The 21008-nt window shown below is 44.5% G+C and overlaps 1 protein-coding gene across 4 annotated transcripts in view; it reads right to left on the reverse strand.

Annotated features, from left to right (window-relative positions):
* st3gal5 (ST3 beta-galactoside alpha-2,3-sialyltransferase 5) overlaps positions 1-21008 on the reverse strand; it is a 109991-nt gene that overhangs the window by 21258 nt on the left and 67725 nt on the right. For 3 of the 4 annotated variants that reach the window (XM_041200423.1, XM_041200404.1, XM_041200412.1), the window contains one exon: positions 9713-10056. The exons of the other annotated variant lie outside the window; for it this stretch is intronic. In XM_041200423.1, the coding sequence (XP_041056357.1) occupies positions 9713-10056 (344 nt within the window). The remainder of the gene's footprint in view (positions 1-9712; positions 10057-21008) is intronic. 4 annotated transcript variants of the gene reach the window in all.

Here is a 21008-nt window from a genome sequence, read left to right on the forward strand (position 1 = left end):
GTTTTAAGGGGCTTTCTTGCTGTTTATATTCTGATAAAAGTTGTTAGAATCTGTTTTTTTGTTTCTGGCTAGTTTACTCTCATTCTGTTCTTTCATTTAGTATCAACTTTTTGATGGCTTTCTGCTGGTTTCTAAAACCTTGGACTCAAAACTAATCCCCAGGCTTGCTACTGTTGTTTTGCAATCAGCAACTGACTTGATGAACAAGATTTTTCAAAATGAAAATGATAACATATTTGCGCAACTCTCATGCACAGATCAGGAGAGGCCATCTGTTCTGGTGATATCACGTGATCTCAAAGTATGCTGAATCGCATTTGTCAAAGCACCCGATAAGAAAGTCTAATGGCAAATTGCGTACATTCAAATCAAAAAACACGTAAACACCTTCTCAGCTGTTGACAATCGGCAGTTTTAAATGTGGTGTTGACTGCCTGGTGCCAAGTTTAAGGGCATTCCCTTGTGCCTTAAGAAGAACTTGGGAGCGGGAGGGTGAAGATCAAGTTATCATGGTTCATGTAGGAACCAACAAAAGAGAGAGAACAAGAAATGGAGTTCTGCTAAGAATTGAAGAACTGTCGAAGTTCAAATCTGAATCCGCAGGTCCCCAGCATCACAGGTACAACATACGAACACAAATTATGAGATGTAGGCCATTCAGCCCCTCAAGCCCACTCTGCCATTCTGTTACCTCAAACCCACATTACTGTCTACCCCTGACAATGTTGCACCTTCTTATTAATTAAGGATCTATCTAGTTCTGCCTTAAAAAATATACAAAGACTTTGCTTCCACTACCTTTTAAGGAGAGTTCCAAAGGCACTCAACCCTCAGAGAAAATTTTTTTCCTCATCTTGGTCTTAAATGGACGGCCCCTTATTTACAAACAGTGACCCCTAATTCTAGATTCTCCCACAACAGGAGACATCCTCTCCACATCCACCCTGTCGAGACCCCTCAGGATCTTACATTCTTCAATCAAGTCACCTCTTACTTTTCTAAATTCCAGTGGATACAAGCCTAACCTGTCCAAACTTTCCCCATAAGGTAATCTGCCCATTCCTGGTTTTATTCGAGTAAACCTTCCCTGAACTGCTTCTAATGCATTTACATCTTTCTTTAAATAAGGAGACCAGTACTGTACACAATACACCAGATGTGGTCTTACCAATGCCCTGTACAACTGAAGTATAACCTCCTTACTTTTGTAATTAATTGTCCTCACAATAAATGATAACATTCTATTAGCTTTCCTAATTATCTGCTGTACTTGCATACTAATCTTTTGTGATTCATGCACTAGGGCACCAGGATCTCAGAGCTCTGCAATCTCTCACCATTTAGATAATAAACTTTTTTATTCTTCCTGCCAAAATGAATGATTTCACATTTGCCCACATAATACTCCATTTGCCAGATATTTTCCCACTCACTTAGCCTATCTATGTCACTTTGTAGCCTCCTTATGACCTCTTCACAACTGACTTTCCTACCTAATTTGTTGTCAGCAAATTTAGCAATCATCCCTTCAGTCCCATCATTCAAGTCATCGATATAAACTGTAAAAAGTTGAGCCCTCAGCACTGAGCCCTGTGGCACATCGCTTGTCACAACCTACCAACCAGTAAAAGACTCATTTACGCAATCTCTCTGCTTCCTGTCAGCTAGCCAATCTTCTATCCATACCAATATGTTACCCCCTACACCATGAGATGCCAGTCTTCAGCTAATTTAATTCACTCCACGTGATATCAAGAAAAGGCTGAACACACTAGATACTGCACAGCCTATAGGTCCAGCAATAGCGCTAAAGACTTGTGCTCCAGAACTTCTTGTGTCCTTAGCCATGCTGCTCCAGTACAGCTACAACACTGGTGTCTACCTAGCAATGTGGAAATTGGCCTAGTTATGTCCTGTACACAAAAAGCAGGACAAATGCAACTCCGCCAATTACCATCACATCAGTCTACTCTTGATCATCAGTAAATTGATGGAAGGGGTCAGCAACAGTGCTATGAAGCGGCACTTGCTTAGCAATAATCTGCTCACTGATGCTTAGTTTAGGTTCCATCAGGGCCTCTCAGCTCCTGACTTCATTACAGCCTTGGTTCAAACATGGACTCCATTGGTGAGTTGAGAGTGACTGCTCTTGGCATCACGGCAGCATTTGACAGAGTGTGGCATCAAGGAGTCCTAGCAAAACTAGAGTCAATGGGAATCAGGGGAAAACTCTCCACTGGTTGGAGTCATACCTAGCACAAAGGAAGATGGTTGTGATTGCCGGAGGCCAATCATCTCAGCCCCAGGACATCAATACAGGAGTTCCTCAGGGTAGTGTCCTTGGCCCAACCATCTATTTTTTTCTCATTCATGGGATATGGGCATCGCTGGTCAGGCCAGCATTTATTGCCCATCCCTAATTGCCCTTGTTCAGAGGGCATTTAAGAGTCAACCACATTGCTGTGAGTCTGGAGTCACATATAGGCCAGTCCAGGTAAGGACGGCAGATTTCCTTCTCTAAAGGACATTAGTGAAACAGATTGGTTTTTACAACAATCTACAATGGGTTCATGGTCATCATTAGACTTTTTATTCCAGATTTTAATTCAATTCAAATTCCACCATCTGCCGTGGTGGGATTCAAACTTGGGTTCCCAGAGCATTACTCTGGGTTTCTCGATTACTAGTCCAGCGACAATACCACTACCTCTACCCCGCTCCTCCACCATCTTCAGTTGCTTCATCAATGACCTTCCTTCAATCATAAGGTCAGAAGTGGGAATGTTCGCTGATGATTGCACAATGTTCAGCACCATTCGCAACTCCTCAGATACTAAAGCAGTCCATGTCCAAATGCAGCAAGGCCTAGACAATATCAAGGCTTGGTCTGACAAGTGGCAAGTAACATTTGCACCATACAAATGCCAGGCAATGACCATCTCCAACAAGAGAAAATCTAACCATCGCCCCTTGACATTCAAAGGCATTACCATCGCTGAATGCCCCACTATAAACATCCTGGGGGTTACCATTGACCAGAAACTGAACTGGACTAGCTGTATGAAAAACTGTGGCTACAAGAGTAGGCCAGAGGCTGGGAATCCTGCAGTGAGAAACTAATCAGCTGACTCCCCAAAGCCTGTCCACCATTTACAAGGCACAAGTCAGGAGTGTGATGGAACACTCTCCACTTGCCTGGGTGAGTGCACCTCCAACAACATTCAAGAAGCTTGACTGGCATCCCATCTACATTCATTCCCTCCACCAGTGTTGCACAGTGGCAGCAGTGTGTACCATCTACAAGATGCACTGCAGGAACTCACCAAGGCTCCTTAAGCAGCATCTTCCAAATCAACGATCGCTACCATTTGGAACAGCAAGGGCAGCAGACATATGGGAACGCCACCACTTGAAATTTCTACTCCAAGCCAGTTATCCTGACTTGGAAATATATCGCCATTCCTTTACTGGTCAAAATTTGAAACTCCCTCCCTAACAGCACTGTGGGTGCACCTACACCACATGGACTGCAGTGGGTCAAGAAGGCAGCTCACCACCACCTTCTCAAGTGCAATTAGGGATGGGCAACAAATGCTGGCCTGGCCCAGCAACGCCCACTTCCCATGAAAGAATTTCCAAAAATCACTTTTTCAAAATGTATTCATTGAATGTGAGCATCACCGGTCATACCAGCATCTCTTGCCCATTCCTTAATTGCCCTTGTGATGGTGACGGAAGTTCATTGATAAAGCAGCTGAAGGTGGTTGGGCCGAGGACACCGCCCTGAGTAGCCCCTGCAGTCCTGGAACTGAGATGACCAACCTCCAACAACCACAACCATCCTCCTCTGCGAATTGAGTGTTATTGTATTTTGATTAGAAGATATGACTGTAGATAAGCAATAGCAAGCATTTAAAGAAATAACATTTAAAGAATAACTGACAATGCACAAGATATATACATTCCCTTAAAGAATAAAAAGTCCACAGGAAAAGTGATCCACTGTAGCTAATAAGAGAAATTAAAGGTAGCATTAACTTAAGGAAGAGGCTGATAATCTTGCCAAAAATAGTAAGAAGCCTGAAGATTGGAAAGATTTTAGAATTTACCAAAGGATGGCCAAGAAATTGATAAAGAATGAGAAAATAGAATAACCAAGTAAACTAGCAAGAGGCATAAAACAGGTTTTGAAAGTTGCTATAGAAATGTGAAAAGGAAGAGATTAGTGAAAGAGGCTCAAGAAGAGATATTATAAAAGGAAAAAGGAAAGGGGAAACAACAAATAACTTGGGCTGGATTCTCACTCAGCAAAGACAGAGCATCCAGAGGCTGGCATAACCACAATTTCGTGCTGCCAGCCAGCGTATGGTTTGCTGTAATGTTCTCATCTCTGCTTTATTTTCTATGAGGTTGCTTTTAGCGGGGGTGACTGTTGCCATTCCGCCAGTGATAAGTAGCCATGAAAGCCAATTAAAGTGCCTATTGAGGGCAATCATCACATCCCATCCCATCCGGAATTTTCCAAATAGCAAACAGGCCCTCCCACTGAGACTGAAGAATGGCAGATGGATGGAGGTGACCTCCAGTGGCAGACCGGGGTGATGGAGGCTGCGATGCCTCCTTCAATTCACCCCCTTCCCAACTCCCAAGCACCCAGGGTTCCAGAGGATCATCCTGCACAAGGGTCACCCCTCCTCAATGACGGCCTGGCACCAAGGCTGCATTTTATTTTTAAACTTTCTTCAGAGTGCACCTCTATCTCAAGAGTCCTTTCTCATTTTCCTACCTACATCAGCAATGCCCACCTCCCCAGGTGAGGCTGCCAGTCGCACTGAGCCACAAGTGCTCTAGTCGACTCTACCATCTCTGGACCCCACCCATCATCATTAATGGAAGAGGCTCCAACAGGTCCAACTTCATTGACCACCTCCTTGAATATATATCTCTCAGATCTGCTGCCAAGACTGAGGATTGAAAACATTACGCCCGTGTTCAAAAAAAGGTTGCAAGGATGTCGAGCAATTATAGACCAGTTAGTTTAACTTCAGTGATGGGAAAGCTCCTAGAAACAATGATTCAGGATAAATTAATAGCCACATGGAAAAATGTGGGTTGATTAGCAAGACCTAGCATGGATGTCTTAAAGGAAATTTTGTTTAGCTAACTTGGAGCTTTTTTAAAAAGAGGTAACAGAGGGCTGATGAGGGTAATGCTGTTACGTGATATACATGGGCTTCCAAAAGGCTGCACAACAGACTTGTGAGAAAAGTTATGGCCCATGGAATAAAAGAGACAGTAGCAATGTCGATACAAAACTGGATGAGTAATTGGAAACAATGACTGATATTTGATGAATATTTCTCATGCTGGAGGAAGGTTAGCAGTGGACTTCCCCACGGGTCAGTATTGGGGCCCTCGCTTTTCCTGATATATGTTAATGATCTAGATCTTGATGTGCAGGGGGCAATTTCAAAGTTTGCGGATGATACAAGGCTTGGAAGCATTGTAAATTGTACAGAGGGCAGTGTATAATTTCAAAAGAACATAGCCAAGTTGGAGGAGTTGGCAGGTAGGTGGCAGATGGAGCATAAGGTGATTCATTTTGGCAGGAAGAACAAGGAAAAACAATATAAAATAAGGGGTCCAACTATAAAAATACAAGAGCAAGGAGGTTGTGCTGGGCTCATATTGAACACTAGGAAGATGATGGGGAGGGGATGGTGTATTTTTTTATTTATTTATTTTAATTCATTCGCGGGGTGTGGGCTTCGCTGGTTGGGACACCATTTATTGCCCATCTCAAGTTGCCCTTGAGAAGGTGGTAGTGAGCTACCTTCTTGAACTGCTGCAATCCATGTGTTGTAGGTGCACCTACAGTGCTGTTAGGGAGTTCCAGGATTTTGACCTAGCAACAGTTAAGGAGCGGCAATATATGTCCAAGTCAGGATGGTGAGAGACTTGGAGGGGAACTTCCACTTAATGCCACTTAACATCAAGGGTGATGGTTGGATTCTCTCTTGTTGGAGATGGTCATTGCCTGACACTAGCATGGCACAAATGTTACTTGCCACTTGTCAACCTATGCCTTGATATTGTCCAAGGTTTGCTGCATTTGGACATGGACTGCTTCAGTATCTGAGTCACTGCAAATGGTGAACATTGCGCAATCATCAGCAAACATCCCCACTTCTGACCTTATGATGGAAGATCATTGATGAAGCAGCTGAAGATAATCAGGCCAAGGACACTACCCTGAGGAACTCCTGCAGTGATGTCCTGGAGCTGAGATGACCTCCAACAATCACAATCATCTTCTTTTGTGCTAGCTATGACTCTAACCAGTGGGGAGTTTTCCCCTGGATTCCCATTGACTCCAGGTTTGCTAGGGCTCCTTGATGCCACACTCGGCCAAACGCAGCCTTGATGTCAAGGGCAGTCACACTCACCTCACCTAGGGAGCTCAGCTCTTTTGTCCATGTTTGAACCAAGGCTGTAATGAGGTCAGAAGCTGAGTGGTCCTGGCAGAGCTCAAGCTGGGCGTCAGTGAGCAGGTTATTGCTAAGCAAGTGCCGCTTGATAGCACTGTTGATAACCCCTTCCATTACTTTATTGATGATGGAGGGCTGATGGGGCGGTAATTTGCCAGGTTGGATTTGTCCTGCTTTTTGTGTACAGGATATACCTGAGCAATTGTCCACATAGCCAGGTGGATGCCAGTGTTGTAGCTATACTGGAGCAGCTTGGCTAGGGGCGCAGCGAGTTCTGGAGCATAAATCTTCAATTGAGGATTGATTATGGACTGGAAACAGATTAGGAACATATGGGTTATTTTCAGGCTGGCAGGGAGTAACTGGTGGGGTATGCAAGTAATACTTGGGTCTTAGCTATTTGCAATAGTCATCAATGACTTGGACGAAGGACCGAGTGTAATGCATTATTGTTTGCTAACAACAAAGTTCAATGGGAAAGTAAGCCGTGCAGAGGATGCAAAGAGGCTGCCAAAGGTTATAAGGGGGGTTAAGTAAATGATCAAGGAGATGGCAGATGGAATACAGTGTAGAGAAGTGAGGGCTTTAGTAAGAAAAATAGAAAAGCAGCATACATTTTTAAAATGATGAGAGACTGGGAAATGCTGATATTCAGAGGGATCTGGATGTGCTTGTACATGAATAAGACCATAAGACATAGAAGCAGAAATTAGGCCATTCGGCCCATTGAGTCTGCTCCGCCATTCAATCATGGCTGATAAGTTTCTCAACCCCATTCTCCCACCTTCTCTCCGTAACCTTTGATCCCCTTACCAATCAAGAACCTATCTATCTCCATCTTAAATGCACTCAATGACCTGGCCTCCACAGCCTTCTGTGGCAAGAATTCCATAGATTCACCACTCTCTGGCTAATGACGTTTCTCCTCATCTCTGTTCTAAAAGGTCTTCCCTTTACTCTGAGGCTGTGCCCTCGGATCCTAGTCTCTCCTAGGAAGATGGAAACATCTTCCCCACGTCCACCATATCCAGGCCTTTCAGTATTCTGTAAGTTTCAATCAGATCCCCCCTCATCCTTCTAAACTCCATTGAGTATAGAACCAGAGTCCTCAAAGGTTCCTCATATGTTAAGCCTTTCATTCCTGGGATCGTTCTCGTGAACTTCCTCTGGACCCTCTCCAGGGCCAGCACATCCTTCCTGAAATTCGGGGCCCAAAATTGCTAACAATATTCTAAATGTGGTCTGACCAGAGCCTTATAAAGCCTCAGCAGCACATCCCTGTTTTTATATTCTAGTCCTCTCAAAATAAATGCCAACATTGCATTTGCCTTCCTAACTACCGACTCAACCTGCAAGCTAACCTTAAGAGAATCCTGGACTAGGCCTTCCAAGTCCCTTTGCACTCCAGATTTCTGAATTCTCTCCCCTTTTAGAAAATAGTCTATGCCTCTATTCTTCCTACCCAAGTACATGACCTCACACTTCCCCACATTGTATTCCATCTGCCATTTCTTTGCCCATTCTCCTAACCTGTCCAAATCCTTCTGCAGCCTCCCCACCTCCTCAGTACTACCTGTCCCTCCACCTATCTTTGTATCATCTGCAAACTTAGCCAGCATGCCCTCAGTTCCTTCATCTAGATCATTAATGTATAAAGTGAAAAGTTGTGGTCCCAACACTGACCCCTACAGAACTCCACTAATCACCGGCCGCCATCCTGAGAAGGACCCCCTTATCCCCACTCTCTGCCTTCTGCCAGACAGCCAATCTTCTATCCAGGCTAGTACCTTGCCTCTAACACCATGGACTCTTATCCTACTGAGCAGCCTGGAGGGACCTTGTCAAAGGCCTTCTGGAAGTCCAAGTAGATAACATCCATTGGCTCTCCTTTGTCTAACCTACTCGTTACCTCAAAGAATTCTAACAGATTTGTCAGGCATGACCTCCCCTTGATGAAACCATACTGACTTTGCCCGATTTTACCATGCACTTCCAAGTATTCTGAAATCTCATCCTTAATAATGGACTTTAAAATCTTACCAACGACCAAGGTCAGGCTAATCAGCCTGTAATTTCCCGTCTTTTGCCTCACTCCCATCTTAAACGGGGGGTTAGATTAGCGATTTTCCAGTCCTCTGGGACCCTCCCTGACTCCACTGATTCCTGAAAGATCACCACTAAAGCTTCCACTATCTCTTCAGCTATCACAAAGTTAACATGCGGATATGGCAAATAATTAGGAAATTGCTATGTTATCGAATAGTATTGGTAGCCTTTATTAAAATGCGATTGAAGTATGAAATCTTGCTGCAATTCTATATGTTCTTGGTTAAACTACACCAGCAGCTCTGTGTATAGCTTTGGTCACCTTTCCAAAAGATGGATATACTTGTCTTAGAGAGAGTGCAACAGTGGTTCACTAGATGGATTCCTGGGATGAGGGGATTGCCCTTTGAGGAGAGATTAAGTAGACTATGCTAATATTCCTTAGAGTTTAGAAGAAATAGAAGTAATCTCAATGAAACAAAATTCTTAACGGGCTTGACAGAATGGGAATATATTTTCTCTAGCTAGGGAGTTTAGAACTAGTGGTCACAGTTTCAGAATAAGGTGTGGGCCATTTAGGACAGAGATAAGAAATATCTTCAGAGGATTCACTCAAAGTGAACCACAGATACTCAACGAATACATTCAAGTCAGAGATCAGCAGTATTTTAGATACTAGGATTATCAAAGGACATGGGGATAATGTGGCTAAGTGCAGGTGAGATAGAAAATCAGCCACAATCTGATTGAACAATGTAGCAGGCTCTAAGGGGCAAATTCCTGCTCCTATTTGTTATGATGGGAGAAACACACCTTGGTAACTGGTACTTGAAGCTGAAAGGCAACATCACCTAATCTGTGATAGCTACATGATATTCTCATCAAATGCTTAAGTTCGCCTGTAGGAAACTTTCTACTACCACAATCAGCTTCCTGGGATGCCAGGCTATATTTTAAAATCACACGATCATACAGAACATATCTTTGAAGCAGTTAGTTATCACTATTAAAAATATTTGAATTAAACTTTTTAATTTTCATTTCATTGAAAAAAACTAGTGATATTACATTTAGACAGACAGACATTCAAACAAAAACAAATACTTTTAAAGCATCACAAGTTATTTGAGCAATGTTCTCTTGTAGAAATAGGATCGTTGTACACAAATATTCTGTACCTGATGATAACATCAAATTTATTCAAATAGGGTCCAAGACCTAGCCCTCGTAGTATTCCACCACTTCCCAGGACAATACAGCGCTTACAGGGCTTTCTTTCTATTTCTTCTGGCAATGATACCCGAGGCATAAGATCAATGAGTTGGTTAAAACTATTCTGGTGTGCTTTAAAACCAAATGGCGTGTTATACTTGAATACAGAGTCACGTAAAACGGAATTTCTCTCCAGGAAAGGACGTAAGTTGCTGTCATATTTGTGAGGAAACAAAGTAGCCATATTTTGCTGAACAAAGGACTTCCGGCATTTTTGCCCTAACACTTTCGAAGCATATATCTGTGCATTCTGTAAAAAGGGAAAGAAAACAAATATAATTAATATAACACCAGAAATTGGAACAGGAGTAGGAAACTCAGCTATTTGAGCCTGCTTCACCATTTAATAAGATGAAGGCCATTAGGTGCAGTGGATTTGTTAACTTTTAGTCCTATTAATTTTTTCAGTACCATTTCTTTACTAATACTGATTTCCCAAGTTCCTAATCCTTGATTCCCCAATGCTTTCAGAATGTTTTTGTGTCTTCTACTGTGAAGACAGACACAAAGTATTCTCCATTATAATTTCTCCTGACTCTGCCTCTAAAGGACCCACATTTGCTTTATCAAATCTCTTCTTTTTTACACTGCTACAGAAGCTTTTACAATCTGTTTTCATGTTTCTTGTTAGTTTACTCAATTTCTTTACTCTTTCTCCACCAACTTAGTTATCTTCAATTATAAAATTTTCCCAATTCCCTAGGGACATAGATTCAAGATAAGTGGCAGAAGATGTAGGGGGGACGTGAGGAAGAACTTTCTTACGCAGAGGGTAGTGGATGTCTGGAATTCGCTGCCCAAGTTGGTGGTAGAGGCAGAAACACTAAACTCTTTTAAAAAGTACCTGGATCTACACCTTAAGTGCTGTAAGCTGTAGGAAGGTGGGATTAGAAAGGGCACCTGGGGGCTCACGGGCTGGCATGGACAAGAGGGGCCGAATAGCCTCCTTCTGTGCTGTAACTTTTGTAGTTCACTGGTCTTTTGACAAAATTATAAGCCTTCTTTAATCTAACACTAACTTCAACTTGTCATCAGTTGGACCACAATTCACTTGGGGTTTTTGTTCCCCAAAAGAACGTAGGCTTGTGCTCCAGAGCTTGCCATGCCCCTAGCCAAGCCAGTCCATTACAGTTACAACACTGGCATCTACCCAGCAATGTGGAAAATTGCCAGTTATGTCCAGTTCAAAAAAAAAGGACAGATCCAATCTGGCCAATTACCACCCCATTAGTCTTCTCTCAGTCATCAGCAAAGATGGAAGATGTCATTGATGGTGCTGTTAAACGGCACTTACTCAGCAAGAACCAGCTTAGCTTAGGTTTCACCAGAAGCAATCATCTCAGCCCCAGGACACTGTGCAGGAGTTCCTCAGAGTAATGTCCTAGGCCCAACCAATTCAGCTGCTTCATCAATGATGGTCCCTCCATCATAAGGTGGAGGTGGGAATGCTCAGTAACGATTGCACAATGTACCATTTGCATCGCCTCAGATGCTGAATCAGTCCGTGCCCATATGAAGCAAGACCTGAACAACATTCAAGCTAGGGCAGAAAAATGGCATGTAACATTCGTGCTACAGAAGTGCCAGGGAATGACTATCTCCAAAGAGAAAGAATCAACCATCTCCCCTTAATGTTCAACAGCATTACCATCGCTGAATCCCCCACTATCAACATCTTGGATGCCAACAATTTTTTTTAATGATTCAGTCACAGGATGTGGGCTTCGCTTGCTGTACCAGCATTTATTGCCCATCCCTAGGTGCCCTTGAGAAGGTGATGGTGAGCTGCCTTCTTCAACCACTGCAGTCCCTGTGGTGTAGGTACACCCACAGTGCGGTTAGGAAGGGAGTTCCAGGGTTTTAACACAGAGACAGTGAAGGAATGGCGATATATTTCCAAGTCAGGATGCTGACTGACTTGGAGGAGAACTTCCAGGTGGTAGTGTTCCCGTCTATCCACTGACCTTGTCCTTCTAGATGATAGCGGATGTGGATTTGGAAGGTGCTGCCAGAACTTGAGTTCCTGCAGCGCATCTTATAGATGGTACACAATGCTGCTACTGCACGTTGGTGGTGGACGGGGTGAATGTTTGCGCATGTGGTACCAATCAAGCGGGCTGCTTTGTCCTAGATGACGTCAAGCTCCTTGAGTGTTGTGGGAGCTGCACTCATCCAGGCAAGCGAGGAGTATTCCATCACATTCCTGACTTGTGCCTTGTAGGTGATGGACAGGCTTTGGAGAGTCAGGAGGCAAGTTACTCATCACAGGGTCCCTAGCGTCTGACCTGCTCTTGTAGCCACAGCATTTATATGGCTAGTCCAGTTCAGTTTCTGTTCAATGATAACACCAGGATGTTAACAGTGGGGGATTTGGTGATGGTAATACCATTGAACCTCAAGGGACAATGGTCAAATTATCTCTTGTTCGAGATGGTCATTGCCTGGCACTTGTGTGATGCGAATGTTCCTTACCACTTGTCAGGCCAAGCCTGGATATTGTCCAGATCTTGCTGCATTTGGACATGGACTGCCTCAGTATCTGAGCTGTCGCGAATGGTGAACATTGTGCAATCATCAGCGAACATCCCCACTTCTGACCTTATGATGGAAGGAAGGTCATTGATGAAGGAGCTGAAGATAATCGGGTCAAGGACACTACCCTGAGGAAATCCTGCAGTGATGTCCTGGAGCTGAGATGACTGGCCTCCAACAACCACAATCATCTTCCTTTGAGCTAGGTAGGACTCCAGCCAGCGGAGAGTTTTCCTCAGCTCCCATTTACTCCAGTATTGCGAGGGTTCCTTTGTGCCACACTCAATCAAATGAGGCCTTGATGTCAAGTGCAGTCACATTCACCTCACAAGTTCAGCTCTTTTGTCCATGTTTGAACCAAGGCTGTAACGAGGTCAGGAACTGAGTGACCCTGGAGGAACACAAACTTGGTGTCAGTGAGCAGGCTACTGCTAAGCAAGTGCCGCTTGATAGCACTGTTGATGACCCCTTCCATTATTTTACGGACGATGGAAAGTAAACTTATAGGACGGTAATTGGCTGGGTTGGATTTGTCCTGTTTTTTGTGTATACAGGACATACCTGGGCAATTTTCCACATAGCCAGGTAGATGCCAGTGTTGTAGCTGTACCAGAACAGCTTGGCTAGGGGCGCGACAAGTTCTGGAGCACAAGTACTATTGCCAGAATATTGTCAGGGTCCACAGAATTTGCGCCATCCAGTGCCTTCAGCCGTTTCTTGATATCACGTAGAGTGAATTGAATTGGCTGAAAGCTTGGCATCTGTGATGCTGGGAACCTCTGGAGGAGGCCGAGATGGATTATCCACTCGGCACTTCTGGCTGAAGATTGTAGCAAATGCTCAGCCTTACATTTTGCACTGATGTGCTGGGCTCCCCCATCTTTGAGGGTGGGGATATTTATGGAGCCTCCTCCTCCTGTGAGTTGTTTAATTGTCCTCTACCATTCACAACCGGATATTACAGGACTGCAGAGCTTGGATCTGATCCGTTAGTTGTGTGATTGCTTAGCTCTATCACTTGTTGCTTATGCTTTTGGCATGCAAGCAGTCCTGTGTTATAGCTTCACCAGGTTGACTCCTCATTTTTAGGTATGCCTGGTGCTGTAAAACCCTCCTGCACTCTTCATTGAACCAGGATTGATCCCTGGCTTGGTGATAATGGTAGAGTGGCAGATATGCCAGGCCATGGAGGTTACAGATTGTTTTCGATAAAATACTGCTGCTGCTGATGGCCCACAGTGCCTCATGGATGCCCAGCCATGAGTTGCTAGATCTGTTTGAAACCTAGCTCATTTAACATGGTGATAGTGCCACACAACACGATGGAAGGTTTCCTCAACGTGAAGCCGGGACTTCGTCTCCACAATGACTGCATGGTGGTCACACCTACCCATACTGTCATGGACAGATGCATCTGCAACAGCCAAGTTGGTGGGGATGAGGTCAAGTATGTTTTTCCCTCTTTTTGGTTCCCTCACTACCTGCGGCAGACCCAGTCTAGCAGCTATGTCCTTTAGAACTTGGCCAGTTCAGTCAGTAGTAGTGCTATCGAGCCACTCTTGGACATTGAAGTACCCCACCCAGAGTACATTCTGCACCCATGCCACCCTCGGTGCTTCCTCCAAGTGATGTTCAACATGGAGGTGCACTGATTCATCAGCTGAAGGAGGACGGTGCATGGTAATTAGCAGAAGGTTTCCTTGCCCATGTTTGACCTGATGCCATGAGACTTCATGGGGTAAGGAGTCAATGTTGAGAACTCCCAGAGCAACACCTTCCCAACTGTGTACCACTGTTCTGCCACCTCTGCTGTCTGTATTGCCGGTGGGACAGGCCATACTATTGGATGATGATGGCAGTGTCTGTGACATTATCTGTAAGATATGATTCCATGAGGAACGTCAGGCTCCAGTTTCATTCCTTTTTTGAGACTTTGTAGCAGTTTGATAAAACTGAGAAGCTTGCTAGGTCATTTCAGAGGGCATTTAAGAGTCAACCGAACTGCAGTTGGTCTGGGGTCACATATAGGTAAGGACGGCAGATTTCCTTCCCTAAATGACATTAGTGAACCAGATGGGTTTTTGTGACAATCAACAATGCTATCATAGTAAATTTGACTTTTAATTCCAGAACTTTATTGAATTGAAATTTCACCATCTGCCATGCCGGAATTGAACCCAGGGCCCCAGAACATTACGCTAGGTCTCTGGATTACTCATCCAGCGACCTTACCACTACGCCATCACCTCCCCGAGAAACCTAATTGAACCGGCCATATAAACACAGCAGCTACAAGAGCAGGTCAGAGATTGGGAATTCTGCAGTGAGTAACCCATCTCCCAACTCATCAAAGCCTGTCTACCATCTACAAGGCACTGGTCAGAAACATGATGGAATATTCTCAACTTGCCTGGATGAGTGTAGCTCCAACAACACTCAATAAGCTCGAAACATCCAGGACAAAGCAGCTGGTTTGATCAGCACCCTAAACACCAGCTTAACCATTAACCCCTTCCACCACCAGTGCAGTGGCACCAGTGAGCAACTTCTACAAGATGTACTGCAGCAACTCACCAATGCTTCTTCAACAATACCTCCAAATTCACAAACACTACCATCCAGAAAAACAAGGGCAACAGACACATGGAAACACCACCACCTGCAAAGTTTTGCAAGTCATGCCATCTTGACTTGGAACTATATCGCCATTCCTTCATCATCACAGTCAAAAACCTGGAATTCCCTTCCCAAAATCACTGTGGATGCACCAATAGCACATGGACTGCAGTGGTTCAAGATGCCAGTTCACAAGCACCTTCTTGCATAGCCAGCAACGATCAATTCCATGAATTAATAAAAAAAAGTGTTATAAATTATGAATTTTGATCATTAATAATTTATTTAATATATCTCTACAAGTGGCCTCATGTAATCAACACCAGTCAAAAAATAAAATTCAGGTTGAATGTGGTGCAGAAACTCACCAGATCATCGTAAGCCAGAACACTTTACACTGGAAAAGGTCCCTTAGTCTACCTTGTTACAGAATATTGCTCTACCTTAGTCTTGCAGCTGCCACTTGTGAACGTGCAGCTAAATGCTCATAAGCCCAAGGGGCATAGAGTTGAACCTACCCTGTGCGCAATTGATTTAGCCATCAGTCACCAGGTACAATTTTAAGTCAAGCACTACTGGGCCGCCTTCTCCTGACACAAATTACTCATTACCTTACTTTTGTACTCAATGCCCCTATTAATAAAACCTATGATACTATATGCTTTATTTAAAAAAGATCCCTCAACATGCCCTGCCATCTTCAATGACCTATGTACTTATGCACCGAGGTCTCTCTGTTCTGCACCTCCTTTAGAGGCTCTCCATTTATTTTATGCAGTCTTACCATATCTTTCCTGCCAAAATGAATCACCTCATACTTCTCTGCATTGAACTTCACCTGCCATTTGTCTGCCCAATCCACCAACATGTCTATGTACTTTTAGAGTTCCAGACTATCCCCATCACAGTTGGCAACATTTCCAATCTGTGTTTCATCTGCAAATTGTGAAATCATGCCCTGCACACCACAGTCTAGGTCATTAATGTATATCAAGAAGAGCAAGGGTCCCAACACTGACCCCAGGGGAACTCTACTACAATCCTTCCTCCAATCTGAAAACCAACCATTTATCACTACTCTCTGTTTCCTGTCACTTAGCCAATTTCTTATCCAAGCGCCCAAAGTATAAGTTTATCGCTTAATTGCTTAAATGGCTGTATGCAATGTTTGAAAACTTGTAGTAACTATTCACTTTCTAGCACTCAGTTCAAATACTAAACTCCTGATTTTATGGGGATCCTCAGGCAGTTTACAATGTATTTTAGGTGACTTAATTGAGGTGTACAAAATTATGAGGGGAATAGATAGAGTGGACAGGATAAAATTGTGTCCCTTGATGGAGAATTCTAGAACCAGAGGACATAGATTCAAGATAAGTGACAGAAGGTGTAGGGGGGCCATGAGGAAGAATTTTTTTTGCACAGAGGGTAGAGGGTGTCTGGAATTCGCTGCCCAAGTTGGTGGTAGAGGCAGAAACTTTAAACTCTTTTAAAAATTACCTGGATCTGCACCTAAAGTGCTGTAAGCTGCAGGGCTATGGGCCGGGTGCAGGAAGGTGGGATTAGAAAGGGCGCCTGGGTGTCCTTGGGCTGGCATGGACAAGATGGGCTGAATGGCCTCCTTCTGTGCTGTAACTTTTCTATGGTTCTATGGTTCTACTGCAGGATCATCAGGAAAAGCAAAGATATCATCTACCTTACTCCACAACCAACTGTCTCCTTAAACCCTTTCCCCTGCTCCCTCACCTTCATGTTCAAGCTTGTGGGCTTAAAATATTAAAAATTAGCTCATCCATTCAGCCATAAAGCCTTCAACAAAGGAAAACCTGCCTCATGTCTCAACTGGATTAACCCTGAACTCAACTCTGGTTTCTCTTCCATTTCCTCTCACTGCCTCTCAGGGCTCATCTTGTTCATGAGACCCAATTCCTGACATTTTTTCCCACACTATTGCCACTAAACTGCTGACCCAATTTTCTTTCCTGGCTTAACTGGTCGGCATTGTGAATGGTCCCTCAGATACTCCTCCCCACTTATTTCCCCCTCCTCTCAAACCCTGCTGGCGTTGCAGACCATAGTTCTATTGCACCCTCTCTTTCTTCTTCAAACGTACTAAATACATTGTCACCTCTGAAGTCTATACCCTGCCAGTCACTGAATCAGACTGCAGCCAATTTTGCGGTGATGACATCCTTTTTGAGTCTGAGCTGTGCTTCCAACTTCGCAATCTCGCCAACACAAAGACTATCTCCATCTCCATTAATATGACTTCTACTTATATGGGGCCTTCCATGGCCTCAGGGATCCCAAAGCGACGTACAGCCAATGAAGTACTTTCAAAGCGTAGTCACGTTTGTAATGCAGATAATCTGATAGCCAGTTTGGGAGCAACAAGATCCCACAAACAGCAATGTCATAATAACAGATAATCTGTTTTCATGCTGTTGATTGCAGGATAACTATTGGAAGGACACCAGGTATAACTCTCTTCTTCAAGCTAGTGCCATAGAATCTTTTACAGCACCTCACGGTGCAGCACTCAGCTCCACTGCAGTATCAGCCTAGATTTTAACGTTCGAGTTTTTATGGGACTCGATCACACAACTTTCTTACTCAATCGCATGGGCGCAACTAACCAAGTCACAACTGACATACCGTAGGCTGTGGCGTATAAGGCAACACCATTTTTTCAGCACCAATATGTTTACACCCAAACTAGGCGTACAAGTCAACCCCCTTTTTGCTAAGACATCCCATACTCACATTAGGAGTCAACCTCAGTTTTTGACCTCCGAAATGCATGTTTTACTCACCTTAAGTCGGTACATGGGATCAAACAGGCAATATGGGTCACGTTGCCAAGAAGATGCGTGGGACATGCCCATACAGAGCAGACTACACATGGCAAATGATGAATGGAAATGAGTCCTCCGGCAAAAAAGAAAGTAGTACAAAGCTGTTTCAGGCTAAAAGTCATAATGTTTGCTAACTCATTAAATAACTGTGCTGCAGCGAAGGAATTAGGCGTTGATAAAAAACACGAGAACAGGGGCCAGCCACTGGCCTGATCATGAAGCAGGTACCAGAAAGGGTCTTCTAAAATCATCAACACGGTTACATCGTCACCAGAAAAGCAATGCACATATACACGCCTAAGTGGGTCAAATCAAACCCTGAGTCCAAAGATTTCAGAGCATCTAGCTACGTAGTCGCTTAAAGGAACAAAAACTAGTGTTGCGACAGAAGACCAAAATCACTCAGACAACCAAAGGACCTCGATACCAAAATAATTAATTTTCAGCAATTCATCAACAGAGAGCAAAACAAAATAAGCACCTATTATGACTCATCAGCAGCATGGATGAAACACATGAATCTTGATAATGCCAAGTAGCCCAACCGTGAATGGATATGTTCAAAAACTATTCTGGCAAAAACTACAGGCAAAAAACAAGACAACTCATGGTGGTAAAAGCCTGCACAGCCAAAGGAACTAAATTGAAGCCTATGGTAATTTTCAAAGATAAGATTAGGCTGAAAATCAACTTCCCTGTAGGGGTTTCTGTGCATATCCATCTAACTGTTATCATGGACAAGGATCGAGTAAAGTTGTGGGTCGATAATGTGTGGAAAAGGCACCCCAGTGAACTATGCAAAGAACACAATTTATTAGCATGGACATGTTCAGGTCCCTTATAACTGATGAGATCAAGAAATGCTTGTGAAGAAATAACACCTAAATTGCAGTTATACCTGGGGGAAGCAAAGGGGGAGTATAATACCCATAGTTCAACCCTTGGACGTGTGCCTCAATAAGCCATTCAAGGATCATGTTCACGTCGAATAGAATAAGTGGATGGCCAATAGAGAAAAAAATCTTCTCAAAGAACAGAAATATCTATGCTGCCCCGCTTGATGCTTTGTGTGTTTTCATCATTAAATCATGGAATGATATAATGCCCAAACTTGTCATCTGAGCATTCAAAAAAAAATGCAGATAATCCAATTCAATGAATGGACAGGAAGATGATTTGTTGTGGAGGGATAGTTCTGAAATAGAATGCACAAAATCTGATCCAGAGTGGGATTCTTACGATAATCCATAGCTGAAATGACTAAGAATTAATTTGATGAAATCTTTGGGCGGAATCGTCCCAGATTTGAACTAATTGCGGTGGCGACTGTGTCGCCCCCTTCCCAGCGTGTCCTGCCTCATTAATTAAGCATTCACAGGAAACACGCCAGATCGCTGGCGGGCAGCCTCCAATTTGCCCACCACGCCATTATCTCACTGCTTCCTCACGCCAGGTGCCATATTTAAACTGCAACTGTGCAAACAACTCTCAATGCTTGCAGCCCAGGATTACTCCAGTGAAGATATGGCCGCCAAGAAGAGTGGAGCCCCCGATTGGCTGACGCATCCCTAGGACGCCTTCTTGAAACTGTGGAGGCTTGCCAGACATCAAGGTCTCACTCTGTTCGGAAGTCACGTATTGGAACTGGCTGGTGAGGACATGGACCATTCCTGTGGCAATGGTCAAGTCAGTGGCAAACACCCAGTGGTGTTCATGCACCACATCATCCCTCTCTCAACGCTACTGAGTCCACAGTTGTGTGTTCAATGCAGCTGCCAAGCACTAATAATCTCCACTCAGTGTCCTAGGTATGTGTGACACATCACACCTGGGCAAACTTGACCTCGACCCCAGGATCGAGAGCACCTCAGATAAGGACACCGAGGGCAGCAGCGTTGAATACCCGTCACAGCGCTCACCCACACCCTCAACCAGCGCAGCAACAAATACCTTGGTGGGATCTAGATCTAGAGCAGGACTGGGTTCACAATCTGGAGTTCGCCACAAGAACACTTGTCCGCAGCAAGAGGCAGGTTCAACCGATATCCCCGGCACTTGGAAGACTGTTGGGAAAGGGGCATTTGTGAGGTCCAAGTCAGGTGACAAGCCTCTGGATTCAGCCTTCCAACTCATCATGGAGAGTCAGCAGAAAGCAGGGGGACATCACTGTTGGAACAGAGCTGTTGGAAGGAGTGCAAGTCAGAGGAGTGCATGCCCTTGCTCTCTGAAGTGGTGCACATGTGCGCATATGGAGATCGCCATGGGAAGGGTGGTAGACCCCATGGAGACCCTAGTCCAGCAGAACACAGGTGCACACAGAGTTGCACCCCATCGAGGAAGCCACGGGCGAGTTCCTGCAGTGGCAATGTAAAGGGGAAACAGGGCACCTTGATGCCCCTCCAGGTGCTCCTTCCCCTCAAAGAGTCAGGCTGGGTCCCTCAGGCACCCGAAGAGAGGAAGAGAGGCAGCTGGGCACCCTTGGTTAACCACTCAGGAAATGCAGAGGCTGTCGTCTCCCACCAAGCCCCCTTAACCTGTGACCCCTCTCAACCTCATCCTCTGTCACCACAGAGGGAGCAGCTGGCCCACAGGAGGGCAGTTAAAGCAAGCTGGGATCCTCAAGGCCTCGGCTCTCTAGAGGACACACGCCGGAGTCATTAGAGATAACAGGGCCAACAATTTCATAGGCTGTCCCCACCCCTGCTGTGGATGCCAGGGCAGAACCTATAAGAGCGGTGGGCTGAGAAAAGTTAAGAAATTCTGAACACAACTAGTTACACAGGTGAACACGTTGTCACTTTATAATCTGAAAATATATTCACTTTTACTGAAAAATGTGTAAAGCTGTCTTTCAGCTTCATCGACAAGCTTCATGAGTCCTCCCCTTGCAGTTCAGTTGCACACAGCTGGACAACTTGCAATTCTGGAGGGAGAAGTATTTTGTGGCAGGGCCTTTCTGAGCCTCGTGCAAGCACTCTCCCATGCATGTGGAGCCTTCATCCATCACACAATCTCAAGGTCCCGAGCATTTTCAATGCTGTCTGCTGGGGTTCTTTTTCAGTTGTCCATCTGAGCTGACCTGCATCTCCCCCACCCACTGACTGCATTCTCATGAAGCACCTGCACTCGGCCGACACGAGGCTCTGCTCACTTTTGATTTGACAAATATGGTCATGTTAAAGTTCTTGATTAGCTCCTC

Source organism: Carcharodon carcharias, chromosome 1, assembly GCF_017639515.1.
Source record: "Carcharodon carcharias isolate sCarCar2 chromosome 1, sCarCar2.pri, whole genome shotgun sequence".
NCBI lineage: Eukaryota > Metazoa > Chordata > Chondrichthyes > Lamniformes > Lamnidae > Carcharodon > Carcharodon carcharias.